The sequence below is a fragment of the Amblyomma americanum genome, chromosome 1, assembly GCF_052857255.1.
Source record: "Amblyomma americanum isolate KBUSLIRL-KWMA chromosome 1, ASM5285725v1, whole genome shotgun sequence".
NCBI lineage: Eukaryota > Metazoa > Arthropoda > Arachnida > Ixodida > Ixodidae > Amblyomma > Amblyomma americanum.
In genome coordinates, this window is record NC_135497.1 from 407,180,477 (window position 1) to 407,206,065 (window position 25,589).

Below are 25,589 nucleotides of genomic sequence, written 5' to 3' on the forward strand. Positions count from 1 at the left end.
AGTTTGAAGACGTAAGTGAGGATCTTGTCCCATGCAACTTTTCTGTGGCTGTCAGCGACGACGATATTACACACGCCCACTCTGACATGGATGCTATTGTCTACATTGCAGGATACGCTGCTCATGCTGCTTTAAAGAAGCTTTCATGTTCTGCTTGCTTCAGCACATTGGTGATTGAAAATCGAGAGATCGAAGCGGAAAATACTGCCATGATAGCTAACCTGTCGAGAGGAGGGCTGAAGTTTCCCCAGCCATGCACAGTTCACATGGTACTGATGACTAAACTAGTTGCAGAGAAGTTGTCTTTTGGAGCAACCGCGGAAGATTTTCTCTCCTGTAGAAATCAACGTGGTGTCGTGATTTCACAGACGATTTCCCTCCTGGACGAACACGACATTGAGACATGTGAAAATGGCCACACTGCACAAACTCTCCTGCGCTTGGTAGTACGCGTTGCAACCAACGTTGTTCTAAACAACTTTTGCAAACTAAGAAATGATGCCATACAAGACAATGCGCAGCAGAAGGCCGCAGCCCGGAAAGCAGCAACGCTTAAGAAGAAGTAAGTTTTATTCCCAAGCAATAAAAATGCTTTGCGCACACTTCATTGCTGGTGTCTCGTCGTTTTTTATTGTAAGGGTCAGATTAGCTGTACAAATACTCAACAGCGCAACATTATTGTGAGTGTCATTATTGCTGTGTGTGAAAGCTTTAAGCAAAACACAATACAGAATAAAACTAACACAATGCGCAGTAGACGGTGTTTTTTTTTTCAATGTTCACGAACTTCTACTTTAACAACTAGATATACGCATGTGCGGTCTGTGCGGATGGATTTTACCGCACGGCAGACATCATGTACGTGATAGAACCTAATAATTAGATGATTAATTGAAATTAACTAATCAATTTTTTATTATAATGACCAATAATGCGAAATTGGCGGCCGTATGCTAAATTGTTTATTATAAAAAACTGTATTAGCAGCTCGAACTTTCTTGACAATAAGGTGTTCTGCAATAAAAAAAATATATAAAGCAGATAAAATGATAGCCTAAGGCGCGCACAAACTAGCGAATTTCTTTTCTGCAGCAACGACAAAAATGAAAATGAAGGAATCACTTATAAGGCAGCTACGTACGGCAGTACCCGAATAGTGCAGACGGGCGCGGCGCGCTGAAATCGCGGAGCGCGGGGCCTGCACGGTCCCTTGGCGTGACGTCACGCGGCCGGTGGAGAGGCCTTAGCATTGAGAGGGTGTTGCCTTAGCTGGCATGCGCACATTTAGCACATCACTAGCAAAGCTAATCGCATGCTCGGATATCTGAGACGTAACTTCCACGCAGCCCCAACTAACATCAAGCTTCCACTCTATACGACACTCGTACGTTCACAACTAAAATATGCTTCATGAATCTGGGACCCTGGTGTTAAGAGTTTGAGCGATCTACTGGAGATGGTACAACACAAATCAGCGCGGTTTATTCTCTATGACTTTCGGCGTACATCAAGCGTAACCGCTATGAAAACTACCCTGTGCCTAACTTCACTTGCATCACGACGCAAAACTGCACGCCTGTGCCTTTTTCACAAAATATTTCATAATGACTCCATTCGCTACGAGTTACTTCTTCCCCCTTCATATACTTCACGCCGCACAGATTACATAAGGTAGGCATTTCTACGTGCAAAACTAAAACATTCTCGGATTCTTTTATTCCTCGCACGTCGTATGACTGGAACCACCTTCCTTCCTCGGTTGCCACAATTCCTGGCCCTGTATTGTTTAGGTCTGCTGCAAATAAATAAAACTTGACTCCTAAGTAATCAGAAATAGGTGATAAATGTGACGCCCAAAATTATTTACTTTAAATAAGAAACTCGTCACGCATTTTTTTTTAAGGGTTCAGTCGGTCGGCTCACAGCTACACGAGTTGGCTTGCACCTTCGTTTTTCGCTTCGTTAGCGGAGGCACTAAAAAAAAAAAGTATGAAGTTCTAGGATTATGAGCACTCGGATCAGAGTCCAGCTGATGCTCTTTTGTGTGAATCGTAATTTGCTGAGCTGCTGGATGTTTTGAAGCGAAACCTTTACAAGGGCATGTTAGGCGAGCTTCGCCGACCCCGTCGCTTTGACCTCAAGCGACCTTCAGCGCGAGGCGCGTGTGAAGCTGCTCTGACACGGATGAAGAAAGGGAGCTTCGAAAGCAAAGGAAACGCGCATAGCAGCCCCCTCGGGAAGTGGACATCTCAGTCGCGCTTCAAGCTACGTGGCGGTAGACAGATGTGCGCTGCATGCGTTGGCATTGACAACGGTGTGGCGGTAACGCGCCACTGAAGCTAAAGGCCGTCGGCGTTAATTGTGTTCATTGGCGTAGGCATTGACTTCTTTCTAGAATGATTTTGAGGAAAGGCTGAGCGCATAACTGGCTCCCCGGGTCAGTGGACGCCTCAATCGCGCTTTGAGGTACGTGGCCATGGTGAGAAAGAGATGTGGGCTGCATGCATGAGCGCTGACAACGTTGTGGCAGACACTGCAGCAATAGGCCGCAGCGTTCACTGGCTGACCAACCCCTCGCGATCAATCATCAATTTAACTGCCAGGGCGGCCGGGTGAACGTGCTGCCTATCTAGTGCGCGGAACGCACTCAACGTTGCAGGCGCTAAGCCGCGTCTAGTTGTCCGATACACCACTGCTTTCGCTCTCTAACCAGGTGCAGCAGTAGTTAAACCGCAGCTAATTTTTTGCATCTTTGCACTTCTTGCAGACCAATTGAAAAAACGGAAAGAAACACTCACAAAGTTCATGTCTGCCTTCTTTTACTTTTGGGCCCAAGTACCACGGCGACTCTGTTTTTCGCAAACATGTCCCGACGCGGCGGCGAAGGTTTTGCCCCCTTGCGTGGACGGTTAACCTCTGGCGACCCTGGAGGGGAAGTCAAGGCTACTCCCTCATATTGCCGCCTGGACGCAAGCACTTGTACGTTGTAGGAGCGGGGAGCTGTGGGTTCAATGCCCCGCACCCTTCCCGACCTTCGCAAGTTTGCGTGTACGCTCCTCGTTAGGACCGTGGCTTTCTCTCGCGTTCCTTCTGCGTTCCTTTCCGCTTATATTTTTTTCTCTTTCACGTCTGCGAATCGTTGGCGCGCTGTGCCTTGAGCTTTGTTTGGTGTCTTGTTTGTTTGTTTGCCACGAGAACGCGGCGGCGCGAAAACCGCGAGCCGAGCAGATGGCTTGGAGATTTCGGTGCGTGCGGTCGTGAGTGAGGTCAGCCAGGGAAGTGGTCGGCAAGCGAGCCTAGGCGGGGATCTGTCGCCTATTGTGACGGCGGCCCCGAAGACTCGTGGGCCATGTTCGCAGCACCCCATCAGCCCTGCGACGAGCATCCGCAGCCCGACGCGACCGGACCTTGCCACCCCGCAGCTAAGCCACCGTTTTTCCCCTCTCGCCTGAACTCTTTTCGTTGTCTTGTCGCTCCCACTGTTGCTCGTCCTAATCTTTTGTACAGCATCGCTTTAATCTTGTAACGTTGCTGTACAGTTATCGCCCTCGTGTTTCCTTCTTCGTGTTAATAGTTTGTCTGCGGCCTCATTGTGCTTGGTATTTGCGTCGCGCCTGTGTACCGACACTATTTTGCTGGGCTTTGTTCTGTAACATTTCAAAGTTGATGTTTACGTGAGTTAAATGTCGTTACCGAACTTTTATACGCCTCATGGCTCCGGTCAACGGCTAACCAGGCGTGGCCCCTATCGCCGGTCACCAGTCCGAGTCATCTTTTGCACGCGAGGTGGAGAAGTTTGTCGCTCCACCGCTCTCCAAACTTAACGCAGAGATCAGAGATCAGAGGCAGGTTGGCCTGATCAGTTATGATTTCGGCGCCAACCAACCATCAAACCGCCCACAATATCCTGACAGAAGCACAGCTCTCACTTAAAATTCCTCTTTACTTCAAAAGCAGAGATATATACAGGATGTTCCGTATATAGGCTCTTCAGATATTAATAACCAAGCGATTTTAAAACAAACAAGAAAGACGTTACTGCCCGCAGATAATTGCACCACGCGGACTTTTAGTTAGAGGATCAAAGTCACCAATCACCTGAATAATAAAGATCTTTTAGTAAACTTTTTAGTCACTGTAGTGATATATGTTTATGACGGCAACTATAGTGGCGGTCGAATTTTTAAAGGCTATTTCATCAGGCACAATTCTCGTTGCACGCCCGTGTTTCGGGTTATTCGCTTCCAAATTCCCGCCTCAGTCACCGTAATTACGCATACAAGGTGATGCCAATCGCTTTGACTCAGTGCTGCGACTCCTTCCGTTGAGGCACATCTGTTTCCACAAGTATGTTCTGTAAAGTATCTCGGGGTAGCATATGACATCTCTAGATCTCTCTTTGCGGACACACATATAGATCAGGTTGCTGCGAAAGGTACTCGAGCGGTCGATCTGCTGCGCGGGCTGAGTACTTAGCCCCCGCTGCGGTATGCGTATGCGCAGACACGCTTTTCTGATGATTGATAAATTGTGTATCCGCGCTATCTTATAATTTGGCTGCGTTCTGTTTTCTGGAGAGGCTGCATACCAACTGCGCCCTCTTCTGTTCTTAGAGCGAGAAGCACTGCGTCTCTGTGTGGGTCTCCCTAAATATGTGACCAACAGTGTTTCGTATCTTGAAGCGCGGGTGCGATCTCTATCCGCAAGGTTTTGCCTCCTGACGGTACAAACATTCTTAAGTTTATGCGATTCGGAGCAGCATATGTCCCAGTTTATTTTGTTTGGTCAGCCGGCGGTGTGCCTGCATGGGTGCCGGATGCTCTTGTTTTCAAACTCCCCAACTCGGTCTGTTTGAATCCTTGCTAGGAGCACTCAATGTGCGAATACCGGAAACTGTTCTGGATTGGTCCATCACCTCATTTGTGGACATCATCTTCGATTATTTTTATCCACGCAATGTCAAATTAATGCATTTCCCCTTGTTAAATAGCATGTTGCTGCAATACTACGTGATGATCTTCGCTCGCATGTTGCAATTGCGACCGATGCCTCGGTCGGTGTGTGAAGAAAAGGCAGGCGTGGGCATTTTATTCCAATCCCTTGGCTGGTGTTTTTTCTCTCGCCTTCCAGATTTTACCCTTATTTATTTGCCTGAGTTTCTAGCGGTGGTTCTCGCTCTGCTACCCAACTGTTTTTCTGCGGTGATAACTGCTGACTCATCATCTTTATGCACTTCCCTATCCGCGTCTACTGAGTCGCAGCCATTTCGAACACTCACATTTCTGATCCCTCCGCATGTCCAAACAATTCGGTTTGTTTGGGTGAATTCCTGGACACAGCGGCCTTTGTTTAAATGAATCAGCTGATACTTTAACGAAGGCAGCCTTGAGTGATCCAATCGATTACCCCCTAAATCCAACCTTAGCGTTTATTACGGCGGCTCAGTTTCAAACATGCACTTTAATGTGAGAATATGGCGCATCAGCGCTTACTTCCTTGGACGATTTTCGGCATCTCATATTCCCTTGGAGAAGTAAAGGCGGATTCACACTGGCGAGTCGCGGAGGTCGCGCGACAGGTTTAAATCGACCTACTACGCTCCTTCCCCGCTTTGCAGTACTTCAGAAACCGTAACTAATTGCCTTAAATTGGTCGCGCGACGTTTGCGACTCGTCAGAGAGAAACCCGCCTTAAAGCTTGGCGATCTCGCAAACTCCCTGATCGCCAGAGATCTCGCAAACGTGAAGTTTCCTTGGCATGACTATGTTACCCGGAGATAATAATAATAATAATTGTTTTTTGGGGAAAGGAAATGGCGCAGTATCTGTCTCATATATCGTTGGACACCTGAACCACGCCGTAAGGGAAGGGATAAAGGAGGGAGTGAAAGAAGAAAGGAAGAAGAGGTGCCGTAGTGGAGGGCTCCGGAATAATTTCGACCACCTGGGGATCTTTAACGTGCACTGACATCGCACAGCACACGGGCGCCTTAGCGTTTTTCCTCCATAAAAATTACCCGGTGCCGCAACTAAAGTTTTACCTCTACAGGCCTAGTCTTGCGATCTTGCCATTCTGTCGATCCGTATTGTGCTGAGACGGAAACAGCATAGATCACTTGCTTCTCTATTGTCGTCGTTCCTCATCGCTAAAAAGGCGACTGTTTGAAGTTCCATTCCAGAAACTCAGTTTCTGAAATGAGGCTGTGCATGCAGTCTATGGCGACTATCAAAGAGATGTGGTTGCAAAGTACTGCTAGTTGAGAAACATCTTTACTGCAAAAACAGTGGGAAAAGTTCTGGAAATTACTGCTGGAAATATATTTGCAATGTTGTTCTATAGTTATGACTAACATTATAATGACGTTTTGAAGGCTATATTAAAACAATGTTTGTTGACTGCGTTAAAGTGCGCTTTCTATTTAACACACGTTATGTGTTAATTGTTTATGTTAATGTAACATTAAAATGGAACATGCAACATTACTGTTACTTATATACAATTTTTATAACACTATTCTAGTGTTCGGTGCTACATAGGTATCGTGGCCATGACCGGTGTCCAGCAGAAAAAACTTCGTCCCCGTGACGGATTAGAACCACCACCATCGAAAAAACAGCAGCCGCATACAGCGGCCGCTCAGACCACACGGCGACGGCAGCAGCCTTCGCGCGCTACCTGCGTGGGCAGGAATCATTCACTTTTAAGTATCAGTTCATCTCCAGTCGCCAGGTGCAGTCAAGTAGTTGAAACCGAAACTAGCCGGAATTTCCTACCACTGGCCAATCCCCCTGGGGGCATGTGCCATTTTATGAGCCCAACAACAACACATCTTCGTAGCTTGTTTCGTCTGCCAACGGCGTAAAGCAAAACATGACACTGATAACTGCTGCTCTTTCGCAGTCGAAACAGCTGCGGCACACGAGGAACAAGTCAAGCGCAAAGGGGTCAGTTACGGAATTAATTTCGGCCAGCGCCGAATGTGGGCGCCACACAACCGGATTTCAGCGAACGACTATCATCATCATGTAATGGAAGCACCGAGAAAGAAATAAAAAAGTCGCGAGCTCTCGGCTTTGATCATCTCGTGTGCTGGCGTTCTTTCAGAGCACGTTTGTCGTCGTGGCTGGTTGCAGGGACGCTCTTCGGCGAACTGTGGGCGTCCTGGATCCAAGGCTTGCTCATCTGGACGTCAGGTAAACCTATTTGTCGCCACCACAGTGTGAGGGTGCCTGCATTGCACAGTGGCGTGATGCCTTATTATGCCTTCTGTTTAAGGTGCGCGCAGGCATTTTGTGCAGCCTTGTTCCGCTGATACCATGAGCTCCGGCTATGTCCGGCATCCATCGAGATCGGAGACAAAGGGCAGGGTCCCCGAAGCGGGAGCCCAAGCCGTCTGGTCGGCCTCGTCCCAGCAGCCAGGTAAGCCGAGAATCGAAGTGGCTGGCTGGGCTGTTCTGAGACCTGTTCGCGCGCATATATTCGCAGTGTATGGCGTCGGTCGGCTTCGAAACAACTGGCTCGACGCTCGCTGGCAATCGAGTGGACTGCTGCTGTGTCCCATCAGCATTCATTTCCACCGCAAGGCGATCTCCTACGCGCGCATATATTCGGAGTGTCTGGCGTCGGTCGGCTCCGAGACAGCTGCCTAGACGCTCACTGGCAATCTGGTGGGCCGCAGCTGCCTCCCATCAGCATTCATTTCCACCGCAAGGCGATCTCCTACGCGCGCATATATTCGGAGTGTCTGGCGTCGGTCGGCTTCGAAACAACTGGCTCGACGCTCGCTGGCAATCGAGTGGACTGCAGCTGCCTCTCATCAGCATTCAATTCCACTGCAAGGTGACGATCCAGGGGATTTGCATCTGCGCCGACTACATGCGCGGCGAGAGTTGCAACCCTAACAGGCAAGCTGTCTTTTTCAGTAATGACCCAAGCATCGTTTATGTTGTGCTTCAGTGGACAGGCCCGGAAATAAGTTATCTCGTCGTCAATAGCACATGTAAGCATGAAATGCTTTACGCAGAGAAGGCGTAGCCCATTCTAGGACATCTGATAAATGGTGGTAGCCGCACTCGGGTTTTGAGGAAGTTCCGTCATCGGCCATTTTTGTAAGCTGGACCGCGCGCTCGGCTTCCTTGGGCACTCTTTGTGTGTAGCGGTCCGCGTGACGAGCGTCGCGTGCCGAAGAAGAGGTGGCGCCAGCACACCCTGCGCAGAACGGTGTGGGGCCTTGCCCTCTGCCGGACGCCGCTCTGCCGTTCAGTAGACGCCAGCGTCGAAGCAGCCTTACCGCGTGTGGGCGCCATCTGCTCTTCTCCGGCACGTATCCGGCGCTAGTCACGAGGGTCGCTACAGCTGCTATAGGCGCCGCAGACTGCAGTCGCTTATTATTCGCGAAGCTGGCGCGTGCAACGCTGCTTGGCGCATTCGTAAGGTTCCTTTCGCTGTTTGAATGCCCATAGCGCTCGCCGGCTCTACAGCGACCTCCGCGAACAATCGTACTACGCGTGCATTGGCTGAATCACTTAGATCTGGCCTCTATACAGAGGGTTTCACTTTCCACAATTTTGAAAATAGGCTTTTGGAGTTAAAGAGCACCTTTTTTCAGCATAGTACATCAGAATATAGCTAACACTTGCTAACTAGCAGGCTGGTTAATGACATTGAATAGTTAACTGCTATTACTGTTAGGATCCTCAATCATTGAGAGGCGGGTAGTCCTCTGTAATATCCATATCAGAAAACTGTTACCCTCGATGCTGTGGGCCAAACAATTTTGGCTATTTCGACAAGTTAGATGCATAGGAGGGGTTGCTTTGCCTACAAGCTTCTCGAATGCGCATGTATTTTCTCGTCATGCAGCCAAAATTTTTTGGGCCATAGTAGCAAAGGCAGCCACATTTTCAAAATTATAAACACTGATATGGATATTGCTTATAGTGGGCTACATACCTCTCAATAAATAATGAGCCGATCTGTAGTTAAAAAGTTGAACTATCAGTTTTAGTTGTCCAGCCTGCTAGTTAGCATGTCTTAGTTGAATTTTGATGTACTACACTGGTGACAATGCTGTGCTGAAAAAGTGCTCTTCAAAGTCAAAAAGCCTACTTTTTTTTAATTTTGGAAAGGCTTAGTTAGGTGAAACACCCTGTATAGAGGCCAGGCAATGCTCTGCCGAGGCCGTTTTTAACACGTCTATTTAATGCACGCTCAATGACGACTTTCCCGTTCACTGATTTTATGAGGAAAATGACTCTTCAGTACCGTACCTATATGCCGAGAAGCTTGCCCCTATGGCGACATATGCCGAGAGTCTCTCAAGGTTTCGCGCTTGGCGCCACATTCGTGGAATCCGTCTTCATTTTGCTACTAGCACGAAGCAGCGTCCTCACATAACATTCCCACTCGCATGAATTCCGAGAAACAAAAGCGTTGCATGCTTGCTGCCAAATAGGCAGCTGTGCATGCACGAAAATGACGTGGCAAGCACTTCCTGAAGAGGAGGCTGCAGGGTCACAAGATAACAGAGATGTAGCCTGGCCCACGCTTGATCTGTCTTCTTCAGTTACCGGATAAAAAGCCATTATAGCAAACATAGGAGCCCGTGGTACTGGTGCATTCAGTGCAGTAATAACTCCAGAGATAATGGAATGACACTTTGAAAATGACATTTGTCTGATTAGCCGCCACTGTGCCTCACTGGTTATGGAGCTTGGCTGCGGACGCGAAGAACACTGGTTCGATTCTGTCAGTGGCAGTTGCCTTTCGATGGAGGCAAAATGCCAGAGACCAGTGTAATGTGTTATGTCCGAGCACGTTAGAGAACCCCCAGTCAGTTGAAATTATATCCGGAGCCCTCCACTACAGTGTTCCTCATAGCTTGAGTCTCTTTGGGATGATAAACCCCATAATCTATAAACTATTTGTCTGTTTAGGCTTGCCACATGGAACCACAGAGCTAGTATTATGGCCCACCAGACTGCATGGAGAGGCCTTAAGGAACGATGCACTTGCGATGGGTTCCGCTTTCAGACTAGTTTATTCCCAATAGTTTGCACTGGAATAGAGAAGCTAAGGAAAGAATGTGTTTAAAAACAGAATCCTGCATGAATTGGGTTAGTAATATAACCGAATCTAATACAATTTGAATGTATCTGTGTATATTTGTTGCTTGAGTGATTATTAAACAAAAGGAATATTCGCGTGGAACAACAAAGCGCTATAGGTGGCGCAATAAGTCATGGACATAAGGCTCTAGCTGTCAGAAGACTCAACACTGATATCCAAGAGCTTACACAAATAGCGAAGTGAGGGTTCACTCTATGACGGTCATCTTGTACGCATAAGAAAATTGCTGTTGGCTACTGAAGGCAACTTGCCAACAGACTAGTGGAAATTCCGAGTTGTTGAGAGATATGAATTTCAACCTTATGCCCCCAATATTGGTCATGAAGGGAAGGTTTGCTTAACCTGGCTGAACCCATATGGGTCGCTGAATCTTAAAGATCTGATGTATGAGCATTATGAACGCCATACGAATGGACCGAGTGCTGTTGCGGAGCCCTTCTTCCCACTGGACGACTTTTTCCAGCATGCACAAAACCAACTGCGGGAGCATGCTGTGTGATGCTGGAGTGTGCCTTGTTTTTGAAACAATTGTCGAAAAAATTGCTGTGTGATGTTCGAATTTCGTGCCAATTTTTTGAAAACTATCCAAAAACTTGGAAATGGATTAGATTCATTTCGATTACTATTTACCTGGATTATTCGATTCATTCAAAGAATATATTTGATTTGGTTTTTCAAAATTTCAAATGATTTGCGCATGCCTAAAAACAAGAAAACCCTCACAAAGAAAGAACTGTAGGGAAGGGTAGCAGAAATGGCACCATTATGGATGTATGCTCCGTTTGTGAAATAGTGCAAGTTAGCCACTCGTAACCTTGGTTCACTGAGTGTTGCATTGTCGCTTTCGGTCCTGTGCAGTGTGGTTGGTTGTTTTTCTCGCGTTTTCACCATCTCCCATTGTTCGCTCTACGGGCCCACTGCTACATGCTACACGCTGCAGGCCGGAGCTTTTTGCAGATGCGAAGGACTTGACATTTCCGATCGCTAGTGGTTTGCTACAATCATTCCTGATAACACCTCGCCATTTCATCAGATTTGGGAATCAAAGAACGCATTTTTTGTGGAATTATGGCTGGTTTAATTACTGAATGGGCAACGTGCACTCCTGCAATTGAACCCAGTGTTTTGAAGGACTAACTTCAAAGAAATCAATGCTTGTGTCAACTTTCAACCTTTTCTCATGTGATCCCACTTTGCCGAAGTCACGTGGACATTGCCCACCAGAGAAAGGGAGAGGGCAGTGCTGCTATCGCTGGTACTTCTTCGGCCCACGGCATGAAGTCTGGGAATTTGTTTTACATGTCTTCTGTTTTTGTTTTGTTTATGGCGACGACAAGAAAAGCTTGCACTTTGTGTTGACTCTAGTTCGTGAACATCGATCACATAAGTGTGTTGTCTTCTGAGCTGATATCTTTCAAAAGAAGAGTTGGTTCATTCTGCTATGTCGTTTCAGGCGATTCGGGTCGGTGCACAGGCACAGTCAACCACAGGCCACAGCCGTTCGACGGGATGTGGCTCCTGAGCCTACCCCACCTGTGCACGTGAGTTCACTACCTGCCATAATTTATACCTTTGTAAAGCAGCAAGTACTGACCGGCCACCATTATGCACAATGAATAAATTACTAGATGCTCATGGCACCGCTCAGCACAGATCCTATTAGAAAAATGCACATGGGCTAAGACAGGGTGGGGTAAACATCATTCCCTAGTAGAAACATATACAGTTAAATCTTGATATAACGAGCATGAATATTGCTAATTATTGGCAATATTGATTTCCTCGTGAATATTTTTGACAAGCACACAAAATTTCTACTTTATATATCGAACGTGGTTGGCCATGAAATGAATATTGTACCGTGTCCAATGTAATGTTATTGTTGTTTATTATTTCGGTATATGCCTTTTCCTTGATGTCCCCCTCACTCAATGCTTTTCGGGGCCTGTGAGGTATCAATAAATAATAATAATATATTGAACTGCCCGTTCAGATGCAGGCAGCAGGCTTCGCCGCACTGCAAAAGTGACTGGCGGCGATGTGGCAAGCGTTCGTGCCAAGGTTTGCACTTTTATCTCGCCCTTGCCAACAGCGGATTGTGGGTTGCAGTCAGCAGACATTCACACCTCTGGCATCCATTGTTAGCACCCTGGAAAAAACAGCGCAAGTGGTTGTAAGCTTGCAGTAACAACTCTGCACTCATGTCTGCTGTCGCACAAGTGGTGAAAACGATAGCTTTCACTCTGACATACCGCTTTCCACGCGACACTGCTGTGATGCCAGAAAGCCACCATAGCCGGTGCTCAATCTGCGCTTGTGCTGTGCGGGGGGTTTTTTGCGGCCTTAGGATCCGCGAGCGCCTTCGAAATGCCGCCAAAACCTGACAAAACGTCTCTTCGTTTCTGTAGTAAAGATCGCGAGGTTTGTGGGTTGTTCAATGACTAAATTTCACCGCTGTTGGGAGTGTTTTTGATGAAATTTTATATTAAAAATTTCAGCTATAGCGAACTATTTTAACACTTTTTACTTTCTCTCAATAACAAGGTTTCTCTGTAGAACTTACTTCGTTAAAGTAAGCGGGAAAATGGGGAAAGAGATGTAGTAGCGTCACACTTATTTCAAGAAGTTTTTCAAGAAAGGTGAAATAATTAGTAGAGCTAAGCTTACCTACTTGCATTAGTGGTCGAGATACCTGGAGCTGCAGGCCACTTTCGACGTTTCACGGGCGACTGTCTTGTTGGGCACCTCTATGCTCACGTGCATACTCTGTCTTCTTATGATAGATAGCAGTCTCAGATCGATTGTGTTCTCTGCGCACTTCATGGTCTCGAGGGCCCGCTTGCACGAAACAAATAATACTATTGAGTTCCCAGTCTAACCTTATTCACAACAGTAGAGATCCTCCCCTGGATTTGAGTAAGGAAAAGGCAAAAACTGGCTCATTTTTTTGGTGGACACCTCAAGCGTGCAGCACCAAAAAAGATGGGAAGGTCGAAATGAGGCTGCCACGGCCGGGACTGAAATAGCGTTGCTTGCGGGTGCAGTGCAGGACGGGACTAGAAAGCAGTGTGCACAACCAGAGATGCATGCCTGATTCTGCATCGTGGACTGCCCCTTTCAATCATCCTTGGCACAGGCCACGGCGCACTTGCTTGAAGAAAGTTAGACAGTCTGGTTACCAGCTCCAGCCTTATTCGCAGTCTTAACCACGCTGCTAGAAGTGGGCTAGATAGATCCTGCACTGGATTTGAATGAAGGAAAAGCACTTAACTGACTCACTTTCCCGGTGGACAATTCAAACATGCCGGGAGTGAAAAATAGGATCTCTAGTTGGAAACAAGCTTTTAGTCGGCGTTCGTGTTTCTATCTCATGGCGCTAGCCTTATTCCTTATTTGCAATCTAGGTTCCCCGCTGGATTTGAGGAAAGGAAAGACTCATGACTGGCTCACTTTGTAGGTGTACACTTGAACCACGCAGTGAAAAAATGCAAAAGCAGTGCACGTAACATTGTGCTGAACAGTGTCAGTGCATAAAATATCCCCAGGTGGTCAAATTATTCCAGAGCCCTCCACTACGGCAGCCCTTACTCTTCTGTTACTCCCACCTTCCTTCCTTCCCTTATGGGGCTGTTGAGGTGTTCGCCGAGAAGTGAGAGTTACTGCACCATTTCTGTTCTAAAAAAATCCTTAAGCACACGTGGTTATCGGTCATTGAGGAAAATGAGCACGTGGTACTAACACAAGCCTGGTTAAAGTTTTGAGGCAACATTCTGCGTTACTTATGACACAACACATCTTTGTCAAAGAGTAATGATTATCGAAAAGCTACAAAGTTTTTGGCAACTTTGATGTAAACCTCAGGTTGTGGGTTTTCTATGGGAATGCTTTAAGGCCGTTGATCATTCCTACCACCCACAAGAGCAAGGTAACCATGTGCATAGTAGGAAATGCACCTGGCTAACTATTCTAGTATTCTAGATGCAACGGTAGGTTCTAGTCAGTTGTGCTGAGGCATTTGGCAACCTGGCCGCTGTGGTGGCTCAGTGGTTATGGCACTCGGCTGGTGGCCCAAAAGACGTGGGTTTGGTCCCGGCCATGGTGGTCGAATTTCGATGGAGGTGAAATTCTAGAAGCCCGTGGACTGTGCGATGTCTGTGTACGTTGAAGAACCGCAGGTGGTTGAAATTTCCAGAGCCCTTCACTACGGCGTCCCTCATAGCCTGAGTCGCTTTGGGACATTAAACCACCATAAACCAAACCAAACCATTTGGCAACCGGCAAAGGCACCACACTACACCCATGTGAAGAGGGCAGATTTTTTGGATGTCCTGCCTGTCTCCTTGTACTGCTGGCATGCAAGAAATGCAATAGAAGCTCCATGAAATGCTGAACTAAAATTTGAAGTCTTCTATGAGGTGTAGTTCATCATTTTCCTCAATAATTTGGCTTTTCCATGTTCCTTGCAGCGTTCATAGGAAGGGAATAGCAAATGTAGTAGCTTTTGACAGCATATGACAAAAATCTGGTCAACAAATGTTGTAGCATTTTATGGGGTTCGGTCGCTTGAGACTAACTTGCACGAAATCTTCTTAAATAAGAAAGAGGCTCAAAATCTCGTGAGAATCCTTGTGCTCGGGTAGAAATTGAGTGTCTGCATGATGGCATGAGTTGCTTAAAGGAAACCTTAGTTTTTTTTTTATTTGGTCGAATTTAGCACTTTTCAGATAGCCTGCATGCTTTGGTGGCTTTATCAAGACTGTAGCAGACTTGTCAGGAACGGGAAAGTGGGAAAGATGTTTTTGTATAAGGTGTACCAAGGCACTGTTTCTTTTTATTGTGCTAAGCTGCCGCTGTTGGTCAGTAATTATGGTGCTTGGCTGCTGATCTTAAAAGACGCACCATCAATCCCAGCCACGGTGGTCACATTTCGATGAAGGCGAAATGCTGGAGGCCTGTTGCTGCGCATTAAAGAACCCCAGTTGGTCGAGACTGTTTGGAGGCCTCCCTACGACATCCCTCATAGCCTGAGTCTCTTTTTGATGTCAAGCCCCATAACTAAAACCAAACAATTTTTGGGGTGAGTGTTTCTGCACCAGAAAGAAGCGCTTGTGTCATCCTTGTAGTGAGACTTTTATGCCACCGCTGGAGCTTTGCTTTGGAGTTCTTGTTGGACGTCATAGAGCAGGCACTCACTTACCCTTTGGTGGGCTGCTGGTTCATTTGAAACGCTGGTGGATGTTCGTTTTATGCTTACACACGACTGACAGTCTGTTTTGTGCAGTTTATGCACGTCTGCTTTAAGCTTAGCATTCACTTGCAGGCAAGAAAGTTGTTTCTTTCTTTCTCTGGTGCAGTTCTGCCATCCAGCTTTGCAGAGTCCTGCCTCACCACCACCTTCACCACAAGGCCAGGAGAACTCAGAGGTTTGTCGCTTCTTTCCGTGTCCCGATGCACCTGTGAGTTGTTTGCACTTGGCCTCCGCTCCATTGATTGTTCGAGCTCTCTCCCTGGATTTATACAGAAAAAGAAGAAAGGTAGCATTTCCTCACTGGCTTCCAGATGCAGGAAACAGTGGTGGTATGCTGCACCAGCTGCACAGTACCTAACTGCACCACAGAATCTGCACTTGGCATGTTGCCACAAATGCTAGTTTTGCAGTGAAATTGGGCAAGTGTTGCACGCAGCGGTTTCCAACAGGAACGGGAACCCGACCCAATATCATACCATCTTTCATGTACTGTTAGTGTGGTGATGCCTGTGGACGCATTAAATAGTTTGCTGTTGGTGGCATTGGCCGTATATAATTAACAACCAGTATGAATGAACAAACAAATGGTAAAGATAAAATTTATGAAGCCCATTTAATTGCATTTCAACAGCACATGCATAACACGATGGCTACTATGTACTGCTGTTCATGCTAGAATGTACACCACTTAAATTGTCTCTCGAGCAAGCCATATTTCAGGTCCTGCCTCCCGTCTTTGCTGCCGTGCCTTGAAATCTTGTTCCAGACATTGCATTAAAATTTCACTGTTCTATTGTCTCTCCCCTCAGTTTGCCTCCTGCATTCTGCATCTCTCTCAGCTTCTCACTGGTGTCACTGCACATTTCTTGTCTGCCTGCTTCCAAATTCGCAGTTCTTTCCAAACCGCGTGCTCCCATTTTTGCATTTTGGGTACTGACCCAGCAGGGCATTGAGGAATCAACTTCAGCCAATGTTTTTGTATCTTCTATATAAACATCATGCATCTTTTCGTCAATCATCCAGTTCCCTCATGATCATATCGCTTCACTCTTTCGAGTGGCTTCTAAATGACATGAGAGCCTTGGCAAGGAGCGCGATACGCTCCTGTGTGCTTTTTTTCTTGCTTTAGTTTTACTGCCTGGTTCAATTTTTTATTCAGAACCAGATGCATGCAAAGTGCTATTGCGCACAAGAAGTGAGTTTTTTTCTTGAGCTGTGATGGAATGGGGTTTGGTAGCACATGGTCATGTCACTCTTGCAGTAGTAGATTTGCGAACTTTTTTTTGTTGGGTAATAACCCAGAATAGCTCATGAGGCAATGAGCATCTCAACACATAAAACAATGCATTCCACCGATTCTGGAATGAAAGATTAAGAGCAGTCATCAACAGGTGTCTGCATTGCAAAATTTCTTGTTATCTGGTGCAAGCAAGATGCAATGCACCAGTAGCTGTGCATGTTATGCGGGCAGAGTTTGGGGGTTATTTTGGAGCGACTCATTTTTTTTTCTGGCTCCATCTGACCACAAAATATATTGCATGCCAGTAGTTCCTTGCAGCACTATCAAAGCTGTGATGAGTGCACAGGCAACTTTCTCACTCTGCGGAATGTAGCACCAGTAGCAGGTAAGCATACGGGCATATGGGATAGCATTCTTTAAGTGTGCATGTGCCAGACACTCTCATATTGAGACTTAACGTACGGTCACGTCACATATACTTTTTTCAGAGTTTAACGTTTGCGACTCTCACGTGCTCTAAAACATTGTTTTCAAAATGACGATACCCTTCGAAGCAGGATCCTTTGCCTCAGACTAAATTCATCATTGTTACTGCAGTTCTCTGTACATTCCTTAGCCATAAATGAGGCACCAAGCTTTCTCTTCATCTCATCTCACTCCAGTCACAAAACGTATGAGCGATGAATTGGCTTTTATTTTTTAGAGTGACAATTGTGCCGTTTGTAATCCTGAAAAGAAGTGCGTTAACAAAAATGGTTCGTGTTTTAAGAACCAGATGGCACCACTTGGCTGGACTTATTGTTGAGTCTGCGTTTGCATACACTGAATTAAAAGTGCAAATGTGACAAATGGCATAACGCCCTGCAAAATGCTTGTCGTTAGGTGATGTAAGCGTGCTTACGCTTATGGTACATACCGTATTTACTCGCATAATCCTGGCACTTTTTTTCCCTGAAAATCAACGCGAAGTTTGGTGGTGCAATAATTATGCGGGGAAAATTTTCAAGCAAATGTTTCGGAGTGTTAAATGCAAAGATGAATGGGTGCAAGATCAGGATTGTCAGGTCCGCAATTGTAAATATAACAAAAACATTACTTTCAAGCATAACTTACCTTCTTTATGAAAGTACAGGGTGAACGTAAGCTCAAGCTGCTAAAGCACTTTATTTGCCATGCGCAACCTCCCCGTCACTACTCGCATTGCGTACGTCCTGCAGGCAATCCTACTCTTCATCAGAGTCCGTGCCGACACTGGAATCGATGGTTTCTTCATCTTCCGATGCTTCTTCGTTGTCCCACACTAGGTGGTCCTTGGTCGCATCCAGGGCATTCGAAATTCCTGTTTTCTTGAAGCTTCTGGCCACCATGTTTACATCAATCATCCCCCATGCCTCTGATACCCAGCTGCACAGCAGCTCCACGGACGGTCTTTTGATCTTGCCGCCCGGCGTCGGAGCATGTTCACCTTCGGCTATCCATTCTGCGTACAGCCTCCGGACGTTATCATTAAATGGCTTGTTCAAAGATACGTCAAGAGGCTGTAGCATTGATGTGAGGCCGCTGGGTATAACAGCCAGGTCCGTGCGCAGTTCCTTGAACTTCGCCCGAACCGACTCTTGAAGATGGCCCCGAAAGCTATCAAGCACGAGGAGCGACGGAAAAAGAAGCGCTCCCGGTCGCCGCCCCCACACAGTCTTCACCCAGTCCACCATAAGGTCATCCACCCCTTTTCTTGGACGTGCACGTGTATACCGGGGGGAGCTTTCCTTTCGGGAGGGTCTTCCGCTTGAAAATGACGTACGGTGGGAGCTTCCGCCCGTCCGCCGTCATGCCTAGCATGACCGTGCACCTCTGTTTTTCGGCACCTGTAGTCCTGACGTGCACAGTCCGGGCACTTGTCTGTTCGACTGTCCTGCTGCTGGGCATATTGAAATTCAGCGGAGTTTGGTCCGCGTTCCCTATCTGGGAGAGCAAGAAGTTTTTCTACTGCCGGATCCTGATAATGAATCGATGGAAGTCCACTATTTTCTCTTCATAGGCTGCGGGCAGGCGCTGGCAAAGCGTCGTTTGCCTCCTGAGCGAGAGTCCATTGCGCCGCATAAATCGTGTGGCCCACCCGTTACTAGTGCGGAAGTCTTGCACCGGAATGCCCTCCTTTCTTGCGATTACGAGCGCCTGGTCCCGTATCAAATCAATCGACACAGCACACCCATCTGCTCCTCGAGCCTTGATATATTCCAGTAAAGAGGCTTCGACGGCAGGAAATTTCCCAGTCTTCGGTCCACGGAAGGCCCGGCGCGTCTTACCAGTCGTCTTGAGTTCGTCGTGCTGCCGTCTCCAATACCGGACGCAAAACTCGTTGATGCCGAAGTGTCTGCTGGCGGCGCGGTTGCCATGTTCCAACGCATACTCAATAGCTTTTAGCTTAAAAGCAGCTGTGTAGCTTGCGAAGCGTCCCATGGCGAAGCGGCACAAAGAGCACGGTGCAACACGCAAACAAGGCAAACGAGGCCTACGAGACACCGGAGAGCTGGAGACACCTTCGCAAAATGGCGTAGCGGTGGTGAGTGGATGAGCGGTAGCGGTGGTGGCAGCGGATGATAGCACAGTACCGCCGCCTAGTAGCACGCGCGCCCAACCATGGCAGTTAGTTGTGGCCGCAGTCAATAGATGGCGATCGCTATGACAAGCAGACGGCTCGCGGCAGTAATTTTGGGGGTGCGATAATTATGCGGGGAAAAAAAAATTTTCCTATTTTTGATAGCCAATGTGGGGGGTGCGAGCATTACGCGAGTGCGAGCATTATGCGAGTAAATACGGTACATAGCGTCGATTTATACTCCTAACCATATCTGTGTACACTGCAAGCAGACGACACACAGACTGCTAAGCACGCAAGAACACATTTAATGCACCCTCTTGATCGGGTGAGGAGGTCTCTGCCTTTGGTAGTGCTGCAAGTTAGTCATGGGATGCACTATAGGCTCTGCATTCATGCTCTCGCCACCGTTGTGGGTGAGCAGAAAAGGGGTGCCCTGCATTCGTTAGTGTAGCTTTGATGTCTGTGCATTTTTTTATTGCAGGTGACATGTGCTGATGACACCACGCCAAAAGCTGGTGAGTGCATGTCGTTTTCTGAAATGACTGTTAAGGTGCTGCGTTCCATCTCCTTCTGCTTTGTGTAGTCTTTTGCAATGACCGATTGCGTGAGCAAAAAGTAGTGCGACAAAGAATGCACATGCAAAAAAAACGACAAAAGGAGATTGCTGGATCACAACGGATTATTCGTCCAGTATAGCAGAGCACACATGTGTGCATCATTGTGAAGAGCACAAACCTATCATGCGACCACTGCAGAAAAATTGGTGCCATTGCTTGTGTGGGAATAGAGATTGCTCTTCAGGAACACAAATTCACTTATAAAAATCGTCACTGATCTTTTTGCACGTTCCTTCTGCTGCTGCTTTCTTCCGTGCTAAATAGGTACAAACTGTTCCAGGTAGCCACGTTTCTCTGGGGGTTAGCGGCACCAGCGTTAACTTGTTTACACAAGTACGACGTTGCAATGAAATGTAACAGGATGAGGAAGTTACAGTTCTCGCAAAATAAACAAGTTGATTATAAATTACAAACCAATACAGCCAAACACTTGGGGAAAAAAAGGAAATGAGATTGGTAAAATACACGGAAGCAATGAATTTGTTCATATTTGTGAGGCACGAAAATACATGTGGCACCATTGGGCGAAGCAAAGCCTTTTGACATCTTAAAGGGGCTTTGAAACGGGTTCTAAGAAAGTTTACGTGTGCCTGTGATGTTAAAAGATGCTGCTTCATGAATGTCCTCCAGGAAAAATTTTTTTGATGTGCTGTGTGGAAGCTTTGTTATCTGTTGTCAAAATTTGAATTTCAGTGTCTTCGCACCTTTTCCTCGCCTCTTGTCACCTTGTGCACACTGAAAGGTCAGAGCTCCTCCACCGACCCCATAGCCGGAGGTGCAGCTTCGTGATTCGCTGGAGCTATGCCACTTGTTGGTCACATCCATGGTAGCTGCGTGATGCCTGGAAGACTAATCAATAGCCATCTCTGAACAGCTATACATTGGAGCGGTGCAATGGAGGAGGGTGCGAGCATGAAAAAGCATTCGGAAAGGGCTTGCCAACTTTCGGGCATGATTGTGGGTACTCTTCTGTGTGCAGAAGTGTATTATTCGGCTCTGGTACTCATGACAAAACAATACAATGATTGAGTGAGTTGATGTGCTCTCCTCGGAAGGTATTTCAGAGCCCTTCCTTTCATGCCGTCACTACCTTGTCAGCGTTGCTTTCTGTTTCGTGCAGCCGATTCCTATGCCCGTTCTCCCTCCTTTTCTTTCCCTGCTTCACTCAGGGCGTTCTCTTATCAGCGAGTGCTCCATGGCTCTAGGGTCTTCTAAAAGGCGGCTTCTGCCAGCGTCTTACGAGTTGTGTGGTGAAGGTTGCTGTAGCTCTCTTGAGGGGCAGCGGAAAAGGGATTTTTTTACTCTCACCTTGGTTTCAAAAACAAAAATGGCCCCCATTTACCAGGTTTAGCTAAACATGGCTTAGGTGCGCTAGCATTTACGTCCTTGTTTAGGTCGATAAGCTGGAGTGTAGGGCCGCACGTCATTGCTTCTCCTCGGCAATTTCAGCTGCCTGTGTCAGATGCATTTAATTTTGCTCACCCATTGTGAGTAATTTTCATTTTAACACCAGAGCATTAATATTCCAGTGTCGGAAAAATTGTCTGGTGTCTGCATCGGCGACTGTTTCAAGCCTCGCAGCCAGAGCATCCGGAGGAACTGGCCGCTCTGGCGACCTAGGTGGGCCACCTAGGTCATGTGGCCTTGTGCAGCCATCACAACCTACCCACTAGATTGTGAGCAAAGTTACCACTGTGACGGGTTGGCGGGGTGGCATTATTTGTCACAGCAAAGTGACCACTGTGACAAATAATGATTGTTCACGAGAGGTTGCCCGGGAAGAGCAACCTGAATCGCACAAGCCCCACCGGGGGCAGTACCTGCCATCGCAGGGCAGTGGCAGATCGTTTATAATTCTTGACTTCACATTCACTGATCGCTAAGAATGCTCATACCACTGCTGACACAGTAGCCCAGCGGTCAACCGCTACACAATTGCACCAGGACTGGTAGGATGACTCGCAGCGATCTGTGAATCTAAAATCAAAAGTTACCATTTCTACATGTATGGGTATTAACATATTAACGCTATTGCATCATAGTATTAGGGCTGAGCTTTACTGTCTTCTTCAGTTTCTTACTCAGTCGTTCTTGGTTCAGTCTGTCTCAGACATTCTGTCTATCTTCTTGCCTACATGTGGAGAGCTGGATTTCCTTTTCTCTTTTAGCAGGTGGAGAAGGGAAATCCCCCTAAATACTGCCGGCCACAGCTGGCAGGTGGAGGCTTCACCTGGACATGTCTTTTTCACTTATGACCCATCTTGTGCTAGCTCACTAATAACATGAGGTGTATTCTTAAAGGGATACTGCATAAAATTTCAGGCGGTCTAATTTTGTATTCGAGTGATGGTTTGGTTTATAGGGGTTTAATGTCCCAAAGTGACTCAGGCTATGAGGGACGCCGTAGTGAAGGGCTCCGGGAATTTCGACCACCTGGGGTTCTTTAATGTGCACTGACATCGCACAGTACACGGGCCTCTAGAATTTCGCCTCCATCGAAATTCGACCGCCGCAGCCGGGGTCGAACACGCGTCCTTTGGGTCAGCAGACGAGCGCCATTACCACTGAGCCACCGCGGTGGCTTGTATTCGAATGAAAGCTGGCGTTCCTAAGTCGACTGAAACCTCATCGTTTTTTTGCACGAAGCCAGGGGAAAGCACTTTTTCCCCTCATTTTTTCCTTAAACTGGTGCATCTGGCGGTGGCGCCCTGGGAAGCTGTGACTTCACATGTCTCCATGCCTCTGTGCCCGGCCGGCTTGGCCGCTTATGTCACAGCATGCACCTGCTGCAGCTGCGTGGATGCTACGCGCTGCGTAGGAGATGCGATGCGAGTGCCACCGCTTGTGTCCGGAGTCGTTTGAACTCGAATTTGATCCACGCTGCTGCGCAGGCCACTGAAGGTTCGGGGTGCTGAAAGTATTATTCCGCTAAAGGTTGTAACAGTAGTGCAGTGGGGGAAGAGACACGCAATGTCATGCTTTCCCAAAGGATGCTAAGCTCTGAAGAATGGTTCCATGTGGCGCAGGCGAACCTTCGCGACAAACCTTCTAGGTTCGAATTTTTATCGCAGCAATTTAATCGACAGCGACTGCAACATAAATCTTTCTCTGTTGCGAATCCTCATCCCACTGAAACAACAGTGCCTCAAACCTGACGCTTTGCCATATATAATGTGAAGTATACTTGTGAGGGAGACATTCTTGAAGACCTGGAGCGAGGCAGGAGGAAGCAGTTGTTGTTGTCCTCAATACCACGGTAATGGCGGTTGATAAGCTATAGCCCAAGTGCGGAAGCGCTACATCACCGTCTTCCAGTTCAGCTGTGCGCCACCTCGCAATACAAGGCAGTAATATTCCCTAGAAAGTACAAACCGAAAGCATGACTGCCGTGCTTTAGCGAAAAAGGGACCCAAACTAGAAGAAAATTACAGGTAACTTATATATAGCACTGTTTACTGCAAAACTGTGACTCTTTAGCACATATTAGTGCACATAATTACAGAGAATATGAAGGCTAAAGCATGCAGCATTTGTTACAGGTGTATTTTTCTTGTCAAGAGACAATTTCCAAATATTTTCACTGGTTCCAGTGTTTCGCTGATTCAACCTTTGATGAAAAATCATCTCGGATGACAGGCGGAACAGAAATGTACATTATAAATGCTCTAGCTTCCTTATTCCGAATTAGCAGCAAATTCACCAAACAAACTGCCAGCAGGCAATATATATGCATGCTTGAATGGGCAGAAAAAAAATATATCGTGTAATAGTGTTCTCATGCGAGCATGCGCCATTATAAGAAAAAATGAGCGGAGAGGTTCTTTGCTCATATCAGAGACCTTCAGAAAGTAACAACGTTGGCAGTTTACTAAAAGGCCAGTGCCACGAGCATCACGCACCAGACCCCGTTTGTGGTAGTTAGGCACGCAAGTCTGGCAGCGTAGTAACAGTGCTCCAGTCACAAAAACTGCATGCTGGATACATTTAGAGCGTTAAGCTCTACATTTAGCGTTTCAGGTGTCATCGATAAACACAAATGTTAACCCAGTGGTTGCCATGGTAACCGAGGTGGTTACGTAATGGAATAAAATAACAGGTAGCAACGTGATACCCTAGCACCCCAACTCGAGACTAAACTATGTCGATCCAATATATATATTACTGTCTGGCAGGAGTCAGTCTGGACACTCAGTCCCGATGTTCATGTAAAATTTGTGGGCCAACCATTTGCCGCAGAATGTTCCAGATGGTGTCATACGATTAAGAGTTTTGTACAGCATAAACTTACTAGTTAGAGCCTAGCTCGCGGCACGGATTCACACCGGCGACCTATGTTCGGTGTGCTAGCGCTCGATATTCGGATGCTGCCTCAGTGTCGAGTTGATTTTTTCGCTGTGCCGATGCAATTAAGTTGGCTGCTTTTATACATCGTGCAGTAACTCCACTGTTCGCGCTGCTTACGTGATATACAAGTCCTATTTCAAAACCCCCTCCCCGCCCCATCCCAGCGCTGCGGCTGCTCTTTTTGTGTAGCTGGAGCAATTCATGAAGGTGATACATTGAATTGCCTTTGGCAAAGGAAATCTTTTAATACCTAACTCAAGAAAATTTGTCTGGGTCATATCAAACTGGATTATTATATCACAGCTACCACTTCGCACAGCTACCACTGAGCGATATGTCATCCTCAAGGCTCATTTTACTCGGCAGGGTCCTATCCATGTCTCTGGTCCATAGTCATTTCGATATCTGAATGATATAATCGTTACTCCCACTGTTACTTTCCAGGCTGTAATTTTCTGTCTTTCACGCTTCCATGCCGCCAATGCTGAGCTTACAGGCGCGACATCTGAAGTGATGCCAGCACGATGCGACGGGGTGCAGGCCGCCATGAGACATGTGACGTCACCCCCGCCTCCCGCCTGGTAGGCGTGCACGCACAAAGCGTACGAAATAACACCATTTGTGCAAAAATACATGAAATAAAGACTGCAACTTTGGATAATCGCACCTGCAATTTAATGCAGTATCTCTTTAAACAATGATTCCGGGAATAAACGAAAAAAAAAAAATGGGCTGCGCTCGGTGGCGCATACATTAATGACAGTGCACTGGCACATGCTACTGCAATAAAATGAAACTGCAATTAGGTGATTCTGCTTAGATGTCGATCACTGGTTGGTGGCTTCGGGGTGCTGTTGTCCAACTGCTGCATCTTGTATGCTCTGCCGGGTGGCTTGTGCTCTGCTATTGATACTTGGTTTTCATTGTGTGACGATGTTCAGTTTGAGCTCTGCATCAATTTCCTGTATAGTTTCCTGCATAGCAGCGAGCACAGCTGGGTTTAGTCTTCATCGTCGCTTTCGCTCACGGTCATGCACATGAGTCTCTTCTACATCTATACTTACACTGAACAGTAGCGGCTGATGCATGCTCCATGCCAGTGATAATACAGCTGGAATAACCGCACCAAGCGTGCAGCTGCTAAAACCCTTGAATGTATCGAAAGCAAGTATGACCTTTGAACTTTGCTGCTTTCCCACTTATCTACCACGCCCTGGGAGAGCTGATCCTGCCATTGGTCGAAGCGCCATAGTCATGTATTAAAGCAGGCTTTTTTGCTCCACAGCAGATGCCAACGGCATTCCCAGGCATTCGTCCTCTTGTTTTTGTGCGACGGAATTTTAGCGGGAAGGGTTTTGCCTGAGTTGAGAGTGTTTGCATATTGCGATGACACTGAGCTTTCCCAGCTTT

General features: G+C 47.0%; 1 protein-coding gene across 6 annotated transcripts in view; it reads left to right on the plus strand.

Moving 5' to 3' along the window:
• The first annotated feature begins 3,226 nt into the window (after positions 1 to 3,226).
• Positions 3,227 to 25,589, plus strand: part of LOC144115764 (uncharacterized) — a 52,144-nt gene continuing 29,781 nt past the window's right edge. For 2 of the 6 annotated variants that reach the window (XM_077650263.1, XM_077650269.1), the window contains exons 1-6: positions 7,038 to 7,193; positions 7,276 to 7,419; positions 7,486 to 7,904; positions 11,582 to 11,669; positions 15,483 to 15,551; positions 19,700 to 19,733. In XM_077650263.1, coding sequence (XP_077506389.1) covers positions 7,330 to 7,419; positions 7,486 to 7,904; positions 11,582 to 11,669; positions 15,483 to 15,551; positions 19,700 to 19,733 — 700 coding nt within the window. In that variant the 5' untranslated portion in view covers positions 7,038 to 7,193; positions 7,276 to 7,329. Of the gene's footprint in view, positions 7,194 to 7,275; positions 7,420 to 7,485; positions 7,905 to 11,581; positions 11,670 to 15,482; positions 15,552 to 19,699; positions 19,734 to 25,589 lie in introns of all 6 variants that reach the window. The other 4 variants (XM_077650265.1, XM_077650267.1, XM_077650266.1 and 1 more) reach the window with 4 other exon arrangements.